At 41.9% G+C, this 21,002-nt stretch overlaps 1 protein-coding gene across 3 annotated transcripts in view; it reads left to right on the top strand.

Moving 5' to 3' along the window:
• The window catches only part of NAV2 (neuron navigator 2), a 236,413-nt gene that overhangs the window by 76,633 nt on the left and 138,778 nt on the right, over window positions 1-21,002 (top strand). For all 3 annotated transcript variants that reach the window (XM_064452868.1, XM_064452864.1, XM_064452865.1), the window contains exon 4: window positions 14,341-14,413. In XM_064452868.1, the coding sequence (XP_064308938.1) occupies window positions 14,341-14,413 (73 nt within the window). The remainder of the gene's footprint in view (window positions 1-14,340; window positions 14,414-21,002) is intronic.

Below are 21,002 nucleotides of genomic sequence, written 5' to 3'. Positions count from 1 at the left end.
GAAGCCAGTAAAGCCCGCCAAACCTTAGAGAGCTCAACAGAGAGCCAGATCAGGTCTCTTTGCATTGTTGTTCCCATTGCTACAGTGTTGGAGAGCATCATACAAATTTGCCCAAATTAAGCATTAGAGACAGCTTGGGTCTGTCAGGCTCAAAGCCAGTGCTAATAAGCCTTGTCAAATTAAGTTTAGTACTGCAGAACCATTTGGGACCATCAGTGCTTATCAACCTAGTCCCAGTGCCAGAAATGACATGACAAGGCCTCCAACTGGCTCCATGAAAAATTACTTAGGTGAGAACCTATCCCCCCTCGTCATCTTGTCTGGGTTTCTCTGCTGTGGGGAGTATCCCTCTCTTCCTTTGCTCCAGATAAGAGTTGGCTGGCTTTTGTACAATCAATTATAGACTATTCTATATCTTGTCCTGTGCATAAGACCTGTTTCAGGGTGTGTTTTTTTTTCTCCAAACCTCTATGTTTTTATACTGTAGATAGTCCTCCAAACAAAAGCCTGTAATTGTGCTGATTAGTTCCAGCTGGCATGCAGAAAATCCTGTGGTTAGCAGAGGATATGGTCATATGGAACACCGGCTCTGGGACCAAGAAGGTTTGGAGTCCGTCACCACAACTGCGTTTAGGTTTATAGAAAGAAGCACAAGAAAATATTGGCATGCTTCTTGAGAACAGGACAAAGGAGGGTAAACCAAGACCGGTTTCCTCTCCTACATGTTCCTGAAGAAAAGACGGAGGTTGATAAACCCAAGTAGGGCTATCTGTCTCTGCTAGTATTGTTTGGTTATAGGAAAACGGGGATCTTTTTCTTTCTTTCTGTCTTTCTTTCTTTCTTTGAATTTGCCTCTTGTTTGGGGGATGATTAATATTTGGCATCCTGCAGACTCTAGACTATATAGGAGGTTGTTTAGTCCATGCCCTTCTGGGTAGTGTAGGTGATTCTTACTCATGTGGGTACCTTTGCAAGTGCTGAATGTTACTTATCGTAAAAGGGTTCATATCACTTATATTTGTAAAATGATAAAGTAAACGAACAAAAAATAGAGTTGTATATCAGGTCTGGCTGTAACGGCAGTCTAGAAGCCTTGTCCTATAGGGGCTGTGGTCTGTCTGTGAGGAAATATGTTGTGTAAAATGCTCACAGTTTTTGAAGGAAGTTTCACAGCAGTGTTTCAGCACAAGTGCGAGAGCTGAGCATTTTACTATCTTGTACATTAATGTATGCTTTTTGCATAGCACTGCAACGAGGGGGAGAGAGGGAGGTTGTTGTGTTACCTATTACATGCAAGTGATAAATCATAACAGATGAGATAATGGTAAAGATCAGATGATACAAAAAGAAGGCAAAGGACAAGATGTTTGGAAGGTCAGAGCATTGAAGTGGAGAGCGAGGTGAACGAAAGAGAATTTCCATATCAGCTAAACTAGAAGTGACTGGGGAGAGAACAGAGTGAAGAAAGTTGATTTTTAAAAACATGGGCTTAAAGAGAAAGAAGAGAGAAGATATTGCCAGTGAAGGGCTGTGATGGCAGACACAGGCATTAGCTGAAACACAACTGGAGATGGGACTGGAAGAAGGGATAGAAGAAGTAGCAGCGAGGTGTCTGACAGGAGAGGTAGAGGTTTTCTCCCACCTTGAATGGAAAGGTAAGAAATACTGAATGTGGCAGTGGGAAGAGATAAGACGTATCTATGTATGGATGTAAGTATGAAAAAGGACTGATGAGAAAATAAAATTATTTTTTCCAAGGTTAAACATTAAAAAAAACCCCAACCAACCAACAATCACAGATTATGATACTCTAGAAAGAAGTAAAATGTTAAGTGTGAAAGTCTGAGAAGCGATAGTGCGTTACCCTCGTTGCTGAAGCCTAAAGGAGTGGAGCGGTAGCAAAGCTGTCAGTGCGGATGGAGAGAGGATGGGGGAATCTGTAGGTGGGTAAAGCAGGCTCTCATCTTTCCATGCTAAGCCTGGGGAAGTTGTGGGACATCCAAGACAAGAATTTGGAGCAAAAGAAAGCAATGCAGGCTGAACTAAGGCCACAGTTCCCTCCTATAAATAGGGTAGGAAATAACTGTGGTTCTCGTGCGGGTTTGTGGTTGGGTTTTATTATTTTTAAGGATGATCACTTTGTGTATATAAGTATCTGTGTTATCAAATAACAAAAGAGGAGGGTTTTTTGTCTGTGTGTGTTGACCAGAAGTTTTTGAAGAATCATCCCTTTCTGATGCAGATAACAGCTGTACTAGTAAAATAATACTATTTAGTCTTTCTGCTACTGTTTGTCTTGCAAATGTGAAGAATCTTGTAGTGCAGCATGGGTCAGAGCCTGCATTTCTCCCCCAGGACTGTATGAAAGTTGAGATGAAGGCCATGTTTTCAATATGTTCACTTTGTTTGCAAGATCAATATTTGACCAATTTCTTTTATTCCGAAAATGAGCTGTTCTGTAATGTATGTGACACCCAAAGTCAAAGAACAGCTTGTATGAAAATTCTCCAGCCTGGTAGGGACCCTGGTTTTGAAATGAGCAGCACTGGGAGTTTGAATTAAGTTGTTAGAGCCAGGTGTCCACTTCCCTCCTCAGAGTGACTCTTGCTGGCTCCATTCCCTGCTTAATGAATCTTTTTTTTACTGGAGAAAAGAGCGTGAGATGTTGAAGTCTTCATTACTGTTTGTGTGCATGGCACATGCTGTACATATTTCTGTGGGTTTCTTCTTCAAAGAATTGAGATAACAGATGTGAATGCTGCTGTGATATGGCCCATACTTAAGGGGTATAGCTGGGTACACATCAGTGAATCAGCTGGCAGGAATAATATGAGCTGAAACCATCTGTATCACCTGAGCAGCTAACTCTGTGTGTAATATCCACAAAGCGGGTGAGCTGATGTGTTTTGTAGGACTGCTATAAAAAAAAATAATTCTTAGTTACTTGTATTTTTCTCATGAAAAATAATTTTATCTTTGCTCTTCAAGGAGCAGGCGTCCACTTTAACCTGCTCCTCTAAACATTTTGAGCATTTCTATATGTTGGTGTTGGGTGTTGTCTAACCATCGCCGTAGGTAGCCGCAGTAAATCTGCAAGGCGGGTGCTCCAAACCCCTCCGGGTTGCTGGGGCTGAAGTCTGGTTGATTGGCCGCCCGTCCCCCAAAGCAGGAGGGCTCTGCTGCTTGGGCATGTGCTGCTGATTCAGGGGAGCAGCTCCGCCAGGAAGATCAAAAGCATCACAAGCATTCCCCCCCCCCCCCCCCGCAAATTCCTGGCATAGGATTTTTGGAAACGTATCCCAGTGGCTAAATATAGCCATATGCTTTCAAGTTATCCTACCCTGAGCTTGTTCTGAGAAGTGTAGTAAAGGAAACTTGTCCGTCCTCTGGTAAGCCTTCCCCTTGCCTCACTTGGGGAGTTTGTATCTTGCTGTCAGTATATGTTTAGAAATTTAATCTGGTTTAATGTTACTACAGTAACAAATGGGTACCTCTTGGCCTTAACCCGTGGTATGTTTCCTCACAGCTGAAGGTTAGCTGGAGGGGAAGACGTTACGCGGAGCCCTGCCAGACTGGCCAGTGGCAGGCACCAGCTTAGCTCCTTCAGCTGCCTCTGGAGGCGCTTGGCCAAATATTGAGTTTAGGCATGTTTAAAGCCTTTTCTCTACGCATCCTGTGTTTCTTTTGGTCGTGTATGAACCCACGTTGTCACATAGACAAGAATGATTTACAGAGGTGATCTGCCAGGCTGCTTGTACTTAGATGTCCTTCCTCCTCACTTTATGATGACTGTTGCTCCTAGATAAAATTCATTCTAGTGTCTCAATTTTTTTCCAGAGACACAGACTGTTGTTACGCTATTATGCTTACCATTTGTGTATTGTTATCAGTGAGACAGGCGTGGTTGGGTCATAGATTTCTGTGTTGCAGAGCTTGTAGTCTAAATAAAACCATAAGCCGCCCCCTTACCCGCTCCGTAGAAAATAACATGATAAATAGAGCTAGGCTGGATTGGGAAAGGCCAATATATACATCTCCCTGCCATAAGGCATGATCAAGTGTCACTAAGCAGATATTTGTTTAATTTCTGGAGAGAAAGGCTTCCAAAATTCTTGCACTTGCGGAGATGGGAGATAAAGCAGTATGTGCGTGCTTTTCTGTCCGTTGGGTGGATGTATGTGGTACCTTTGGAGACATGGCTGATGACAGTCTGTCATTCCCATAAGGGATCGTCTTTGTGGTCCCTGAGGGTTCTTTTGCCTTATACAGCGATGCAAGGACTTGGACATCATGTGTCTCTTAAACAGGGTGAGGTTTGATAAAGAGCAACAGAGAGCTGACTTAAAAAGTAACTTTTATGGAAAAACTGGAAGATGTGAGCTTAACTATAAAGACAGAATTAGATTCTATTTGATCATTTATTTAATTGTTAATTTAAGCTGAACTAACGCTTTGTGAATACCTGTGGTTCTACCCCCGGTGTGGACTGCATATATGAAGCAGCAAATGCATTAAGGGGCCAGGGTCATTTCGCATGCGTATGTGGAGATCTCCACATCTTTCATTTATGTATTTACAGCTGCACCAAAGCCTAGAAAAATAATTATTTTTTGCCACGCTTAAGATATATGTAAAATTATTGTACAAACATACCTTTTATGCAATACTCTGCAAATACATAGTTTCTCGCTGTGTTTTGCATAAATGGGGAAAAATGGGAATTATGGATGACAGTCTTCAACTTCCCACACTTGCGTATTGGGGCACATGCAACGTATGAAACTGGACTCTTGGTGAGGCTGCGTTAGGGGCAGTGGATTGTATTAACTTCACCAAGACTCTGTTGGTGTTGAATTCAGTACCAATAGCAAAAACTGCGCTCAGACTAAATTTTGCGTGGAGTCTGTCATAGATAAGTTATGGTTTTTATTGAGGATTAACTTTATCTGAGCCTTTTCTAACCAAGGAAAAAATGGCTAAGTTGATTTGAGGACAGGTGGAAGTGAAAATTCAATTATTATTCTCCTTTCTGGGAAATTAATTCTTTTTCTGAACCTTGGCTGTGAAGAAAATTTTGTAGTCTTCCAAAATGTCAGCAAATTCACACTAATCCAAGTTTAAAGCTTAGGTTGATAACAAAAGGTATCCACACGTGCTTACATAGATTAACTCTTGTTTCTGAGTTGTGCATTGTTTCTCAACAGAAACCCCACTGGTTGCTGCACTGCTTAAAAACGGTACAGTGAAACTTCACATTAAACAAGAATGTTTTAAATTTCTCTGTCAGGTTTGTGACGTAAGAATTAAAGCTGTTTGTGTGGCAGTTTCTTCTAGTGCCTAGGTCTTTGTTCCTTTTTACAGGGCGTGCGGTACTAAGCTCTTCACTATTGCATGTCTGGAACAGATTGTAGCTTTTACAAAGGATTGCACAGCCCAGAGAAATGAACTTTTTGTCCATGTCCGTGTGTCTTGTCATAAATCTTTGATTTCAGCCATTCTTTATACACTGTAACTGTGCGATAATTGTTATTTTAATTAAGTAGTCTGTGAAAGTAATACATATCCAGAAAAGTTTCTTCTTCTGCTTTTTACGTAGGATTATTTTTATATATTTAATGCCTGAGCTAAACAGCACTATTGCTCTCGTTCTAAGCAATTGTGCAGGAGCATTTCAGTAGGAGATGTTATCCAGGATCCAGGCGCAAGGAAGGAGAGGGCACATATGTGTTGGTGTCCCTCCAGCCACCAAAATAAATCCGTTGGGAACAGGTGAAGCTGTGACCCTGGGGTCCTGAGACATAAGTATGCACGTCGGCCAAAGGGAGAGGGTACGCTGCGCCTGGGAACGGGCTGCCTTGGTAGCTCCCTTCCCGGGGGTCTTTTTTAGAAATGAACAACTGTCAATGACTACATTGCAAGAGGTCCTTCACGTGACACAGCTGTGAGATGACCATTACTACTTCTTAAGTTGTGTGTGTTTGAATAAACGAAACCAGATCATTTGCTGGTGTACTATCATCCCACTCACAGTAACTGAGCACCTGTAATTTACTTGCATTACTGAAAATCAATTTTTGATTGGTAGGTTATTTTATTTTTATAATTAATCATTTAATAGAGTGCAGCAGTATAAATACAAAACTTTTCACCTGAGGTAAAAGCTCTGTTGGTGATAAAATGTTCTGTGTAGTTCTTTCTACACAAGTTTTATTAAATTCTGGATTACTGCTGCAAGTTCAGGTTAATGATACACAGAGCCTTCAACACTCGAGGTAGTATTTGAGGAGATACAGCTGTGTACAAGACCCAGTGCTTACTGCAATGAGTGGTTTTCGTGTCAGTCCTTTTTAAGCATTTATGCTCCTTTAGAAATATTGGTTTATGTAGAATTCAAGGATGTTTTGGGAAGAAATCCACATTAACTAGCTATCAATCTTATTTTACATTTAATCCCAACAGCAGAGCACTAGAAACATAACTCTCAGTCTGGAAGCCCTGGATGGAAAAGGGTCCCCAGTGAGCAGGGAAGGTGGAAATGAAGCGTTCATGGGACCTGCTGCCCCCTTCGTTATGTATTTACCGAGCACAGCCATGGCTTCTCCCCATCTGTTCCTGTCTTCAGTTATACATAAGCAGAGATTTAGTGCCAATAACATACAGTTGGTGTGGTATGTGCTAAAATCTAGTCAAGTATCTATTGAGACCAGTGAAGAGTTTCATCTATATCCTAAATGAATGATTCTCCAGAGGCAGGATACTCTGTTGATATCTCTTTTGCAAAGTTGAACGTGTTGCTGAACAAATTGTGATTTAGGACGTCTCAAGATTTCAAATTATCCACTTCAACTTTTCAAATGTATTTAAGGCCTGATGCTGAAAAGGTGATCCAAAAATAATATTTCCTGGGATATTTTTCAAAGTGATTACCCTTTACTTTTTTTCCCTTATAGGAAAGTTTCAGTTTTGTATAAATAAACCTAAAAAAAAAAAAACCATTAAAAGCTAAATTTCAAAATAAACTAGGAAAATTTCTACAACCCTTCCATCTGCCTCTCCCAGACCAGATGAGCTTTGGCAAGCCCTGAGAGTCGCACGGGATTGCCTGAAACCGTTTACAATAAAAGAATGTCCTTTAGATGCTCCGATGCGATTAGCAATCTCGGCCATCACAAATCGCAGCTTTCTCTGTGGTACTTACTGCCCCCGTTTATATTGGGCATCTTGTGAGTGAATATTGAATATTAACAGCATATCATAAAGTAGAGAGGTGGTATTTGTCCCATTATTTCCGGAGGAAGAGCTGAGGCACAGGGAAGCTATTGTTTTACCCAGGGTCACAAAGAAGGGGGTGCAAGAGGTGAGGCTGAGGCTAGTTCTCCAGCCTTAGGTCAGTGCCCAAACAGTCCTTTTCTTTAAAAAGCCAAAATAATGTAATTGTAACAGAGAGGGTCAACGCTTCACGTAGATGTGCAAACTGTGTGCCTGTGGTAATAGATTTTTGTTTCTGTGTCTAGATGTGTTACAACCTGGCTTCAGAAGATGGATTAACTTCATTTGCCCTTACCTTATATCTGTTACTTCGCTTCTGAGATATCCACCAAGTTCTGTTGAAATCCTGAAACTTAAATTTGAGAGACATTTTATCCAAATAGTCAGGAGCAGCGTATGAACACTTGAAGCAATGTATGATTTTCTTTTAAAAAAAGATACATTTTGATTAGGAGAACTGCAAATGAAGTTGTATTTTAAACAAACCAGTAATAGTTAATAGTTATATCCTTCTGGGGAAAATTGAATTTGCAATTTTGCCTTGGCATTTCTTATATATATATATATATATAAAAAATTATGTTTAGGGAATAGTACCAACGTTGATGTTATTTGAGGGGAGGACCCTCCCTCCCCCAAAACTCCAGGGTTTTGAGGATTGTCAATGCAATAACTTAAGATTTTAAGGCTCTTCCTACACTTTGACATAAAAATACTGAGTACAAAATCTTGATCTGAAAATACAGACAAGGAATACATTTTGTCTTAAACAGCTTGCTGTAAACAGCTTGTGTTAGGCTCTTCCCTAGTTTCTACATTATATTTGAAGTCTGCTGGAATATCGCGTAGGGGTTTGTGGAACTTAAAAATTTCATGTTAAATCAATCTTCTTTTTCCATCTTTGAAAATTAATATACTGGACATAACATGGAGCCTCAAGTTCAATGGAAAGCACTGGTTTCAATATAAGTAGTGGGTTTTCTGCATAAGCTCATAAGAATGTCACGTCTATCACTGTAAAATTCAGGAGCGGAGGTTTTGCATCATAACATGAGAAACTTCCTGTGGTTTCTAAGTGAAGGAACCTAAAATAAGTAAATCTGATTTTTGTTGAGAAAAACAGCTGTATCTGCCACAAGGGCAGCGCTAGTTATAATTTACTTTGTGTATTTGACTTGGCATAGTTGGACGTACAGCTTTGGCTGTGGACAGTTTCCATATTCAAGTCTTTGTCTATTATACTCAACGTTGAACATATATTGTTGTCCATGTATGGGTTTCCATTTACAGGCTACATGCCCTGTTTGGTTTTGGGGTGGTTTTTTTCCGGTGTGTCCTATTCTGCTCATACAGGCCAGGACATGTTTCCTGACTCCTTTTCTTTCAAGCACTGACAAGAATAGAAATTGAGATTTCACTTATATGACATGCAAAAACTCGTGCAAGTCTGGCAGCTAGAGTTGTCGGAAATGCGTGATTACTGTAAGGTACTTTTAAGAATAGAGGGAAATCTGAGTAATATACCTGGGAATGTTACAGTGAAATTAGAATTAAGTAAACGTATTCTGGTCCACACATAGAAACTCAGTGGAGCAGTTAAATTTGTGCGTACTCGAGTTTCATGTGTGGAGAAGCTAGGAAGGAACAAGAAGCGTGCAGGTCTGGTGGGAACGAAAACAATGACGTGCAATGACATCCTTCACAAAAGTACTTAGAAATCACTAAATATGTGCGACCACTAGTTTTTAATCCTGCTTTTCCACCAAGAGGCTGATGGTCTTACAGGTGTAACAAAGCAACTGCTGCTTCCACAGGCTGGTCTGGTGTTTCAAAGTTACATGTGTGCAATACTCGTTAGCCATGACGCCTTCTGCTCCCGTCTTGTCAGGTAACAAATGCCACCCAGAGATTCATGTTAAGAAGTTTTCAAGTAGCTGACTGAAAATGCATTTTGCTTCTATGAACATGAGGATGGGAGCTGTGGCACTTGATATATTATGTCTGAACAGAAGGTTATTTCTATGGGTTTTTATTTTTTCATATCACCTCCTAATTATAAGAAAGGAGGAGGAGCCCCTGGAGGTGGGCAGCCCCTCGAGTTGTGGGTTCAGCTGTCGTCCCTGCACGCCAACCAAGATTTCAGAATGAATACCTATCGTATAGGGTGTGGGACTGATAATGCGCTTCCATAGTTGACTATACCTGAAACAGTTTATATATGGCAGTTTGAAATTGCAAATTCATTTGATGCTTTTGGCCAGGAAGTATAACAAGGCAAGGCTTGGTTTTAGACACTACTGGTAATGTGTGTGGGTGAGATAATCACTGTGGATGTCTGTCCTAGGTTTTCCTTCTCCTTTTGCACAGCTTTCTCTTATTTTGGGTAGGTGGGAAATGAAAGCGTCCAACTGCCATCTTTCCTGCTTTTCTTCTGCTGCGTTAAACATTGCTGGCAAAGCAAATGAGAAATCAGAGTTGTCAGCCAAAAAAGAATTGTAGCTCACAGTGAAAAAGAAAATATACACGCCCCTTTGGCAAATCCAGCCTTTTCACATCTGCTTAAAGGGTTTAAGCAATACATGCACTTGGCCAAGAAAGGGCCCGTAGAGTCTCAGTGACTATTTGCTGCTGCATACTGTACTTTGAAGGAGGCAGCTGTACTTTGTGTTGGAAGTCACCAAGATGCAGGGTCATTAGGTCTTTCCTCAGCTGAGATCTGTCCACGAACTTCACTTCTATCCTAGGTTCATACATCTAAATGGTCTAACTACCGTGCTGCTACTTCAGAATAGCTTGCTATCTCCAACCCTATATGTACTGGGGGACCTTTTTCCATAAAACAATATTTGCAGATTATAAATAGCTAGTTCTTAGGTTAATGTAGCAAGTGATAGAGACAGGATCCTTCCTTGGAGCTATTACAGGTGAAATTCATTAAATGTTACACTGTTGGAAACGCTTCTCTAGACAAGCAACATGATTTGTGATGCATTAGATCATTTCAACTAAACTTAAGGTTCTTCACTCAGGTCAGTGGCCAGAAAATAGTAGTCACACCTTAAGCTGTTTGACATCTGAAGATTTCAGTACCTTTCTTATTTTGGGGTTTTTACAACAGGAAAAACCAGCGATTGCACCCCTCACATCAGAACACCACTGCTTTCATTCTCGGCACTCATTGGGGCAGAAGACGGGTCCCTGGTAGAGCATTCAAGGCTTTTGCCTCTTATGAGGCTCCAGAATGCCAAGTGAGCGTGAGCCCTTTCACACTGGAGCTGGGCACAAATCACAGGATCCCAGAACGGTGGGGGTTGGAAGGGCCCTCTGGAGATCATCCCGTCCCACCCCCTGCTGGAGCAGGCACAGCCAGAGCAGGGGCACAGGGCCGCGTCCAGGCGGGGGGTGAATGTCCCCAGGGAAGGGACCCCACAGCCTCTCTGGGCAGCCTGTGCCCCTGCTTTGGCACCCGCACAGGGAAGGTTTTTTTTTCCTCATATGTAAGTGGAACTTCCTGTGTTCCAGCTTGTGCCCGTTGTCCTTTGTCCTGGCGTTGGGCACTATTGAAGAGAGTCCACAGTCCCATCATCCTGACATCCGCCCTTCAGATATTTGTAAGCATTGATGGGATCCCCCCTCAGTCTTCTCTTGCCCAGGCTGAACAAACCCAGGTCTCTCAGCCTTTCCTCACAAGGGAGATGCTCCAGTCCCCTGACCATCTTGGTAGCTCTCTGCTGGACTTGCTCAAGCAGTTCCACATCCCTCTTAAACTGGGGGGTCCAAAACTGGACACAGCACTCCAAATGTGGTCTCACTAGGGCAGAGCAGAGGGGGAGGATAACCTCCCATGACCTGCTGCCCACACTCCTTTTAATGCAGCCCAGGATACCATTGGCCTTCTTGGCCACAAGGGCACGGTGCTGGCTCAGGGTCAGCCTGCTGTTTGCCAGCACTCCCAGGTCCTTTGCAGCAGAGCTGCTTTCCAGTAGTTTCACTAAATCACTTTTATCACATAAATCACTTTTATGTGAGAAGCACCCTGAATTTCTATCAACACTAAGCTTTAATTATTTCAGCTATAGACCTGAATTCTGCATTTCACTTTCTTCTTGAATTTCCCCAGATTTCTTTCTGTTTTCCTTTTTTGGGGTCTGTATTTCCTTCAAAATCAACCAATTGCTCACATTCCTGTCATTCTGCCATGTAACGTTATTAGTATCACAGATGATACTGCGTCAATGTTAACAGAATCACTGATGCTTTTTTGTCTTTCAGTTTTGTTTTCTTAGTGAGTTCCTTGTACGTGCAGTGCTGTGCAACCCCACAGGATCTGACTGTAGTACTTTATTTTCTGAATGTAAGCTGTTTGCTTTTGCAAGCCTTTGCTGTTACCTCTTTATTTTATCGTATGTGGTTTTAAGTAGTGAAATAGGACATTTTCCTGTTTCTGTAATGTTTTGATTCTTAAGAATTCTTGACTGCAAAATCATATGTAAAATAATAATATGTAATAATATAAATCTCTGTACAATAATAGATTTTTGGTAGTCCACTTCCTGCAATCTTCTCTTTGCATTTTATATTGCTGTGTATTTTTTCCCCCCTCATTCTAATTTTTGTATCAGTATAGCACCAAAACGTGCCTGCTTCTTACAGCCTTTAGCCGGGCATTACAACTGACACGGCAAGGGTAGCCTGAGGCAGCGACATCCAGTTCGCTCAACCCGTGTTCCAGATACACACCTCAAACACTAGTGCTCTGCTGGGGAGTCATCCACCAGTCTGGGGGTGGGAGCCATATGTCTCAATTAGGTGGCTAAAATGCTCTGTAAAAACTGTGGCTTTGTCCCAGGGAAGAGGTGGTTGTGATTTTAAAGGGGCCTTCTTAAATCTGAATCAGCTCTGCAATGAGCATGAGATTAGGAAGTCAGCAAGGACGACTGTGTAGCACCAAGAATGAGGGCACCATTGAGGAACTTGTTACCCAGCAGTAAACCTTAATCCTGTGGTCACTCTGTCCTAAAGGAGAGTTTGAGCAAAGATGAAGGATCTGGGAAGAGAAGCAAGGCAGGATTGAAGGAGCTATTTTGAGTTTCTACAACTGCAGATCTGGAGATGAGATACTGCTTGTCTTTACTCACTAACCTAAGTAATCCTTATTAGGAGAAGAGAAATCTGTCCACAGCTGCAGAAGACTGGAAATGTTCTTGAAATGATGAAGACTTGATAAGTGCAGGTGGTAGAAATGGATTGAAGCTCTTGTGTGGTGTTTATTTTTGAAAAGGTAAACTTTGGCTTCCCGGCAAAGTCCCAAATCACCTCAATAAAAGAGCCATGTTGAAAACTTGAAAGGGTTGTTGAGCACTGAGGAAAGAAACAGGTAGATACTGACTGTCATATCATACTGAACTGTGGATAAATGAACCTTTGAACTGTACTCCATTACAAGCTTTAAGGTCTGAAATTTATAGAAATTTATTCTTTGGTATCTGCCTGGGTTTGGAAGTATATAGTATCCTCAAAGTATACCATATACTCTTTATATTTTGGTGGAATATGTCTCAAAGTATAATGAGGTTGATAAAAATTTTGAGTATGTTAGTGTTTATAATTGTTGAAATCACAATTAGGTAATGCCCATAACTTACACAACCCCCCCAATAAAAGTGAATGTTTTTATTGTTATAGACAATAAATGAAAGTACCTTGTGAGCAATCCATGCTGGAGGTTTTCTGGCACCTTCCCACGTACTTTTTTTATTACCTTGAGAGGGTCGGGAAGCACAGGTCAGGTGCTGGGAGCTCAGCCCCCAGAATGCCATCCAGCCCTCGCTTGTATATGTTTTTGAGGGCAGGCAGGATCTGACAGGGAAGCTGGATCTTTCATGTTTACTTTTCATGTCTCTGAACTTCACAGAAGAAAGGTAGTTATGTGACAGCAAGTGTGGGCCTTGGTGTCCATCTGCTTTCTTACCTGTAAAGTGAAAGCAGTGTTTGCTTGCAATGTTTTGGGAATTAATAAGTCAACTTTTGCAAGATGTTCAAACATGGGGACCCTATTTTATCACTTACTGATTACCATGAAAAAAAGCAAAATTTGCTTAGTGGTATTACCCAAAAGTCTTCCGTGTAACCACACGTGAAACGCATGATACTTCCTAAAATGTTTTTCCTTGCAGCTTCTCAAGGTATCTAAGAGTAGGCTTTGGCACAGAAGTGCTGTGGTCTGGCGGGGCTGGCATCTCTCTGCATCTTCTGAATGTGACAGCAGAGCTTTGGTGGGAAACTAGGTGTGAAGCTACTGCAAAACCTCTGCTGTGATGTTGAGATACAGGGGAAAAAAATGCCTAATTCGGCCAACCTTTCTGGAGTTGACTTTGCTAGGTAGTATTTGAATGCAGTCTGCATATAGCAGCTGTAGTCACCAACAGTCAGAGTCATTGGGCAGAAGACCTTACCTCGTCAAAATTCACGTTATCCTGTGCAGTTTAATGCCATTGTACCATCTCTCTGAGGGGCAGGAGTTTGCCCCGCAGTGAGCTACCAGAGCTGCCTGTCGTTTCTGACACACGGAGGATGTCGCGAGTGACCATTCTTTGGATTCCAGCTGAGGTTTCCAGTTACAGTTTTTATATTCGACTGCTTTTGTGGCTGGAAACTTTTGCCAGCTGTCAACTCTAGAGCAAGTGGCAATCTGCCTTCTCAAGCAAATGTGGCCTCCGTGTTTATTTTCAGTTTCATGTTTGTTATACGTATTGTTGGTTAAAAATCCTGGCATAACATCCTTGACCCTTTAGTAAGATACATAGTGATCCTCTTTCATGGTTAGAGCGTTAAATAACTTGCTTCATGCAAGTACAGATAACAGGAAGTCCTGACCCACGTCATACTCGATCAATTTAGGACCTTAATAACTGAGGAGGTTTCATATTATGGTTTCCGCATAATGAGCAAAGCGACTTTTTATGTGATACAAAGACTGAGTGCAATAAAGGGTGATGAGAGATGAAAGTAAACGATGAATACAATGCATTTACTTTTTGTCTCTTTTTTTTTTGGTTTGTTCTTGAACAGATTGAAAACATAGATGCATGCCTGAGTTTCTTGGCTGCTAAGGGAATTAACATACAGGGGCTGTCAGCAGAAGGTGAGTCAACTGGTTGTTTAAAATTTCATTTTAAATTAGGAACCTGAATTACTGCTTGTGATTGAAACCAGCACATGAAGTGTAATGGAAGATTAATATGGATAATTAAACTTTTGACAGTCTCTACTCCTTTTTTGCCTACCTCAGTATGAAAGGTAGGTAAAAATATATACCTAATTGCCACACAGCTAACTTGTAAAAATAATCAATGAGAGGGAATTAGAATTCAGTCACTGCTTTGTTTTTTTGTTAAAAAACAGAAATTTCTCATGTAAGTTCTGTAATTGCCACATTGACCAGAGTGGAGATTTTTACTGGTATTTGAAATGAACTGCTGGCTGTTGTTTGCCTTTTGAGAGAGAGATTTATTTCCTCGTTTTTCAATTATTCTCTTACCAGAAGTAGTATATGGCTTTCTTTTCTTTTTTAAAGAAAGATTTTGTTTTTTAAAGTTTGTTTCAAAAATGCACGAATCAATAAAATCCAAATGTTTTGAACAAAAAACAGAAAAAGGCATTTTGACCTCTAATTAGTCACTCTGCTTTTGAAGAGCACCAGAATTTTTCTGAAACCCAAACATGCCTCAGCATACTATACTCCTTTATGCCAGTGCATGATATATGTCAGGATGTATGGTACTGTTTGGCTTAGAAGGTGTTTAACTGCTGTCTTATTAAGAGATCAAACAGTTTTCTGTCGTCAGCACCAGCTTTCACCTACACTTTCATTTAAATAAGCTGGAAAACAATTGGGTTCGGTAGCTGCTAAGGCAAATTTTGAATATATTATATGACATCTCCTTCAGAGCTTCACAGAACAAATAATTGGATGTGTGGCATCAGGTGAGATTTTAAGTTAGATTTGGTGACAGAGTCTCTTTGCAAACAGTTTTGAGGAGGAGGTTATATCATCAAATCATGTACGTTTACTTGTGTGCGAATAACTTAATTGCCTGTACGTTTAAAGCTGTGTTTTCTTCCACTGAAGGAATCTTATAGTTCAAGCAAAGAAAGCAAGAAAGTATGTGTAGGTGTGGTGGGCTGACCCCGGCTGGGCAGCTAAGCACTGGAGAGAATAGGAAGAGCAAAAGTGAGAAAATGCATGGGTCAAGATAGAGATAGTTTAATGAGTGAAGGAAAGAGGAAGAGAGAAACAAAACAAGCGATGCAAAGGCAATCACTCACCACCTCCCCCAAGCCCAGCCAGTTTCCGAGCAATGGCTACCTCCCCAACAACCTCCTGCCCCACACCTCAGTTCTTATTACTGAGCATGCCGCCATATGGTGTGGGACATCCCTTTGGTCAGCTGGGGTCAGCTGTCCTGGCCGTGTCCCCTCCCAGATCTTACCCAGCCCCGCACTGGGGGAAGGCGGTACAGGGGGTGGAAGAGAAGGCCTTGACACTGTGCTCAGCAATAGGCAAAACACTAGCACCGTATCAACACCGTTTTAAGTCACAACTCCAAAACCCAGCACCACGTGCTTTATAATCATGTTTTGAAATCTTAGCTGAAACACGCTTTTCCTTACTGATGGTAAATGATGTTTATGAAATACATTCCAGATAACCACTGTGGATGAACTTCATGGTGAAACCATCGTTTACGCAAGTGTTATATATACACATTATACTTAAAAAATATTACAAAGATATAAAAACTTTCATAAAATTACTATAAAATTAAAGCTATTATTGTAAAAAAAACTTGTTAAAAATCACAATTTTAAATTACATTCTGACAATTTGGAAAATAGCTTAAAGAGTTCTTTGCTGTCCTTGAAAGGAAGACCCTCTACTTCATCCCAGTCTATGAGATCTTACAAGCTACTTGAAAACATGTGTTTGAAATGTAATCTCACTAAGTTTGAGGTGATTTGTAAGCACGGAGATCAAAGTAGCACATTTTTCTAACCTGCTGTTACCACAACTAGTAGGAGAAGTGGGGGCTGAAGGTTAGCTGCCTTTTCTGTGATGTATCCTTAAGCTGGGTTATAACACCAATAACAAATATTTTCCTCCAAGGAGAAGCTTTAGTATGGTCAGCCCAAGTACTGTGCCTGCCTTATATGCCTTGATAGCTCAGTTATAATGCTGGCTGAACATGAGCCAGCAGTGCCCAGGTGGCCAAGGAGGCCCACAGCACCCAGGCTTGTGTCAGCACTGGTGTGGCCAGCAGGAGCAGGGCAGGGATGGGGCCCCTGTGCTTGGCACTGGTGAGGCCCCACCTCGAATGCTGGGCTCAGTTTTGGGCCCCTCGGGACAAGAAGGACCTTGAGGGGCTGGAGTGTGTCCAGAGAAGGGCAACGGAGCTGGGGAAGGGTCTGGAGAGCAAGTCTGATGGGGAGCAGCTGAGGGGGCTGGGGGGGTTTAGCCTGGAGAAGAGGGGGCTGAGGGGAAGCCTTATCGCTCTCTGCAGCTGCCTGAAAGGAGGTTGTAGTGGGGTAGGGGGTGGTCTCTTCTCCAAAGTCACTAGTGAAAGGATGAGAGGAAATGGCCCCAAGTTGCACCAGGGGAGGTTTAGATTGGATATAAGGAAAAATTTCTTTACTGAAAGAGTGGTCAGGCATTGGAACCGGCTGCCCAGAGAGGTGGGGGAGTCACCATCCCTGGGGGTGTTCAAAAAACATATAGATGTGGCACTTTGTGACATGGTTTAGGAGTCCTGGGGGTGTTGGGTTGACGGTTGGACTTGGTGATCTTAGAGGTCTTTTCCAACCTTAATGATTCTATGATAATCAGAAAGATTCTCATGTCAAGAAAAGAAAGTATGAGCGAAAACTTCTAATAGCAGAAACTTCGTTTACCAGGAAATGGTTAAAAAGAAAATGCAACCAAGTCCCTAGTAAAAGTCAATTTCGACGTTTACATGATATATAAGTATTGTAAAAATGTAGTAAATTTCACATTATTTACCTGTCTTGATATAATGCAAAATCTAGGAAAAATAGCAGATGAGTTGATGGGGAGACTGCCTCAGTGTGCAAAGTTGGCAGCGTAGTGTTGTTCACACTGGGGAAGGGACAACATGATTAATGTTCATTGCTCTCCCGCCAAATCACAAGTCAGACCCAGCAGGATATAGGTTATCCCATGGCTTCTGCTGATTTTGTATTTCTTCCTTTCTTTTACACTGCTGTTGTCATGGTTTAACCCCGGCCAGCAACTCAGCCCTGCACAGCCGCTCACTCACGCCCCCACCCCTGGTGGGATGGGGGAGGGAATCGGAGGGATATAAATGAGAAAACCTGTGGGTTGAGATAAAGACAGTTTAACAGGTAAAGCAAAAGCCGCACACGCAAGCAAAGCAAAACAAGGAATTCGTTCACTACTTCCCATGGGCAGGCAGGTGCTCAGCCATCTCCAGGAAAGCAGGGCTCTGTCACACGTAACGTAACGGTGACTTGGGAAGACAAACACCATTGTTCCCAACGTCACCCCCTTCCTCCTTCTTCCCCCAGCTCTATACACTGAGCATGGCGTCATATGGTGTGGGACGTCCCTGGGGTCAGTTGGGGTCAGCTGTCCCGGCCGTGTCCCTTCCGAATTCCTTGTGCCCCCCCCAGCCCCTCACCGGTGGAGTGGGGTGAGGGGCAGAAAAGGCCTTGACGCTGTGTAAGCCCAGCTCAGCAGCAATGAAAGCATCCCTGTGTTGTCAACACAGCCCTATAGTAGCTACTATGAAGAAAATTAACCCCATCCCAGCCAAAAACAGCACAACTGTCTAGTAATTAACATAGTAAATCATACAGAAGCTAAGAAGAGGCAAGTATTGTTTGCTGCCAACATATGAATAAGAAAATTTACTGGCTCCGCCACTAACATTGAAGGAAAAGAGTGACAGCTAGAGAAGGGGAGGGAAGGAACTTTTTTTATAAAATGAAGTTAAAAGACTTGAATTCAACAATAAATTCAGTTTCTGTTCTTAGTCACTCCTTAACTGTGCTGAGAAAGGAGGCTGAACAAGAGAGAACACAGAATCACTTAAAATTAACCGGAACCAAACAAGCCAGTGTTTCTGCGCAAGTTGCCAAGACCTGCTAGGTCAACTGCAAATAACTTTGTTTACTTCGCTGGCAGATCCTCATCTAGGAGGAAGGAGAAGATAGTGATTGCTTCCAAATGGGAATAAACATTGAAGTCTCTCCTGGGTTGCTTGAGAACATGTATTTTTCAATAGTGCTGTTGTAGTGCGGAGGAAAGTTGATGATTCAGTACTAGAATTTGGATGACTCCTAAATGTTGAAATTAGTGACTTATGTGTCATATCCTTCTAGTATTAACAAGTCCTGCTTTGATACGTCCATGCCACTTAGACATAGTCTTTTTTTATGGTTTAATACAGTGAAGGTGGTAAGGATCTGCGAACACTAATGATGACCATACTATGCTAGAGACAGTTCCCCTTCCGCAGCAATGTGGAGCCAAAAAGGCATTTCCTTCTCTAAGATTCTTAAATCCTAAAATCTCCATTTGTAGTTACTAAAGAAAAATATGAGGATGCTGGAAAATTCTCTTCTTGCTGCAGTTTTGTATCGTTCATCACTTTGAGCTATCTCTCCATACCCCCACTCTTAAACTTGTTTCCACACTGAGCTGGGTTTTAGATTCCTGGAATTGCAGCTGCCCAGCTAAGCCTGCCCTCCTTCACACAATATCTCCTCGCTGCCAAGATACTGAAGATTAGGGAGAACATAAATGTGTAGTAGAAACTCAATGCACAGATAGCAGCTACACCTCTTCTGAGTAACAGATTGGCTGGATAACCATCAGCTGAGCAAATCATGAAACCATAAAGCAATGAAAGAAAGCGTCTTGCTAGACTTTGGAACAGCCACAATTCAGCTTAGACTTTTGCCTCTGAAGGGACCTTCACACTTCTGTAGGTACGTGAATTTTGGTGTGCACACTCTGCAGTACTTCCGTTCATCTGGTTTAGGTCCTTTCCAGTGTCACAGTGGGATTTTTTTGATTCCACAGCACAAGTATCCCACAGCGCTATTTTAAGCATACCTGAGTAGTGTGCCTACCACGCTACTGAATTTTGATGATACCCCACTGAGTACAGTTGTGTACAGTCTTCAAAAAATAACTCTAATTATCAAAAAATGCCTGCAGATCTAGCATTTGTGGTGGGAATTAATTCCTTCTTGCATTTCCCGTCCTCATTTCTGTGAAATTCCCAGCATTGTTCATATTCAAATCACATTCCTCAGCCGAGTCTGCAAAGTTCATCCCAAAGCTGGTTTGGTAGCTTTGGATCCCTAAAGTCAGCTTAGAGGCCAGCCAGCCTAGAGCATGTACTGACTGAGGTTGGGTCTGTCTGTACTTTGTGAGGCGTCCTGGATCAGCTGTGAAGTATATCTGCTTCTCAACATTTTCTCTTAAAGTCAGACCTGCTCGTAGTCATTTTGGCCCTTTCTCTCTTCTCCCATCATCCACAGTGGACAGAATTTCCTGATTCTTTTCATTTTGTTCTGTTCAGAAGACCATCTTGTCTTGCCTCTTAAATGAACTAAGAAGAACTGATGGGAACTGCATGCAGAATCCCTCGGTGGTCAGCTCTAGGAGGCTAGTGCAAAGCGACAGAAGCAGACACCTGCTGTCTTTAGGGGTGAATAGAACATGTATGTGACAGCCCTATTTTCTGGCAGGATAGGTGCAAGCTAAGGATCGTGCAGTGACTCTTAATTCATAGTCCTGCTAGCCAGTTTGGCTAACCGGTCTAGGACATGTAAACTAGTTCTGTTTTTTTCTAGTCCCACATACTTTACGGGGTCAGATACAAAATAAGCTTTGCAGATGCAAACAAGCTTGACTGACTAAGTGATAAACCATTTTTTTTTCTTCTTAATTGGTTTGCTTTGATCTGTATTCTGTACATAATGAGTAATTTATGATTTGCAGAAATTTTATTCTTTACCTTTTCTTTGTCCTGCACTTCCTTCCCCCCCCCCCCCCCCCCCCCCCCCCAATTTCCACTGAGTCCGGTGTATTTTTGTGAAGACAGAGAAGGATGATTGACAAGCTACAGTGGTGGAAGTTCCAGCTGCAGGTGAAACAAGCATCAACGTTGATATTCCAGTATGGAGATTTCCAAAGGGTACAATTGTGTGGGTTCTCTGAAAACCAAACTCCAGTTTCCTCTGAAATGCCTAGAGTGTTTGTTTCAAATATACAAGACGAGTCATTTGGGGCTCCAAATTTAAAATGGGTGGGTGACATGCCTGTCCTTATCTAAGTTAATATGCATATTTAAGCTGACCCATGGACTAGAGGGGACCTAAAGCAGGAAGCAGTTGAGACTGCATTGACGGGAAGAGTGCAGTGAGGTTGAAGTACTCTTTGAAATACTCTTTTCTTGTTTAACACTTGAAATGTCCTTTCGCACAAAGTGCAGGGGCAAACTGCCAGGTGAATTACCTCAGTCCGTCTTCAAGATAAGAGAAACAGAACTACCTCTGAAAGTCCCGTTTGAAATATTTTGCTTAAAACCCAGAGGGAGACTGCTTCTTTTGAAACTCATTAAAGGTGTTTTGCTTTTGATGATTATTTTTTTGGTTACCTTAGGAAAATATCAAAAGCAGGTTCT

Source organism: Phalacrocorax carbo, chromosome 5 (genome assembly GCF_963921805.1).
Source record: "Phalacrocorax carbo chromosome 5, bPhaCar2.1, whole genome shotgun sequence".
NCBI classification, from domain to species: domain Eukaryota; kingdom Metazoa; phylum Chordata; class Aves; order Suliformes; family Phalacrocoracidae; genus Phalacrocorax; species Phalacrocorax carbo.
The sequence above is the reverse complement of the archived record's forward strand: the minus strand, read 5'-3'. Positions and strand labels throughout refer to the sequence as shown.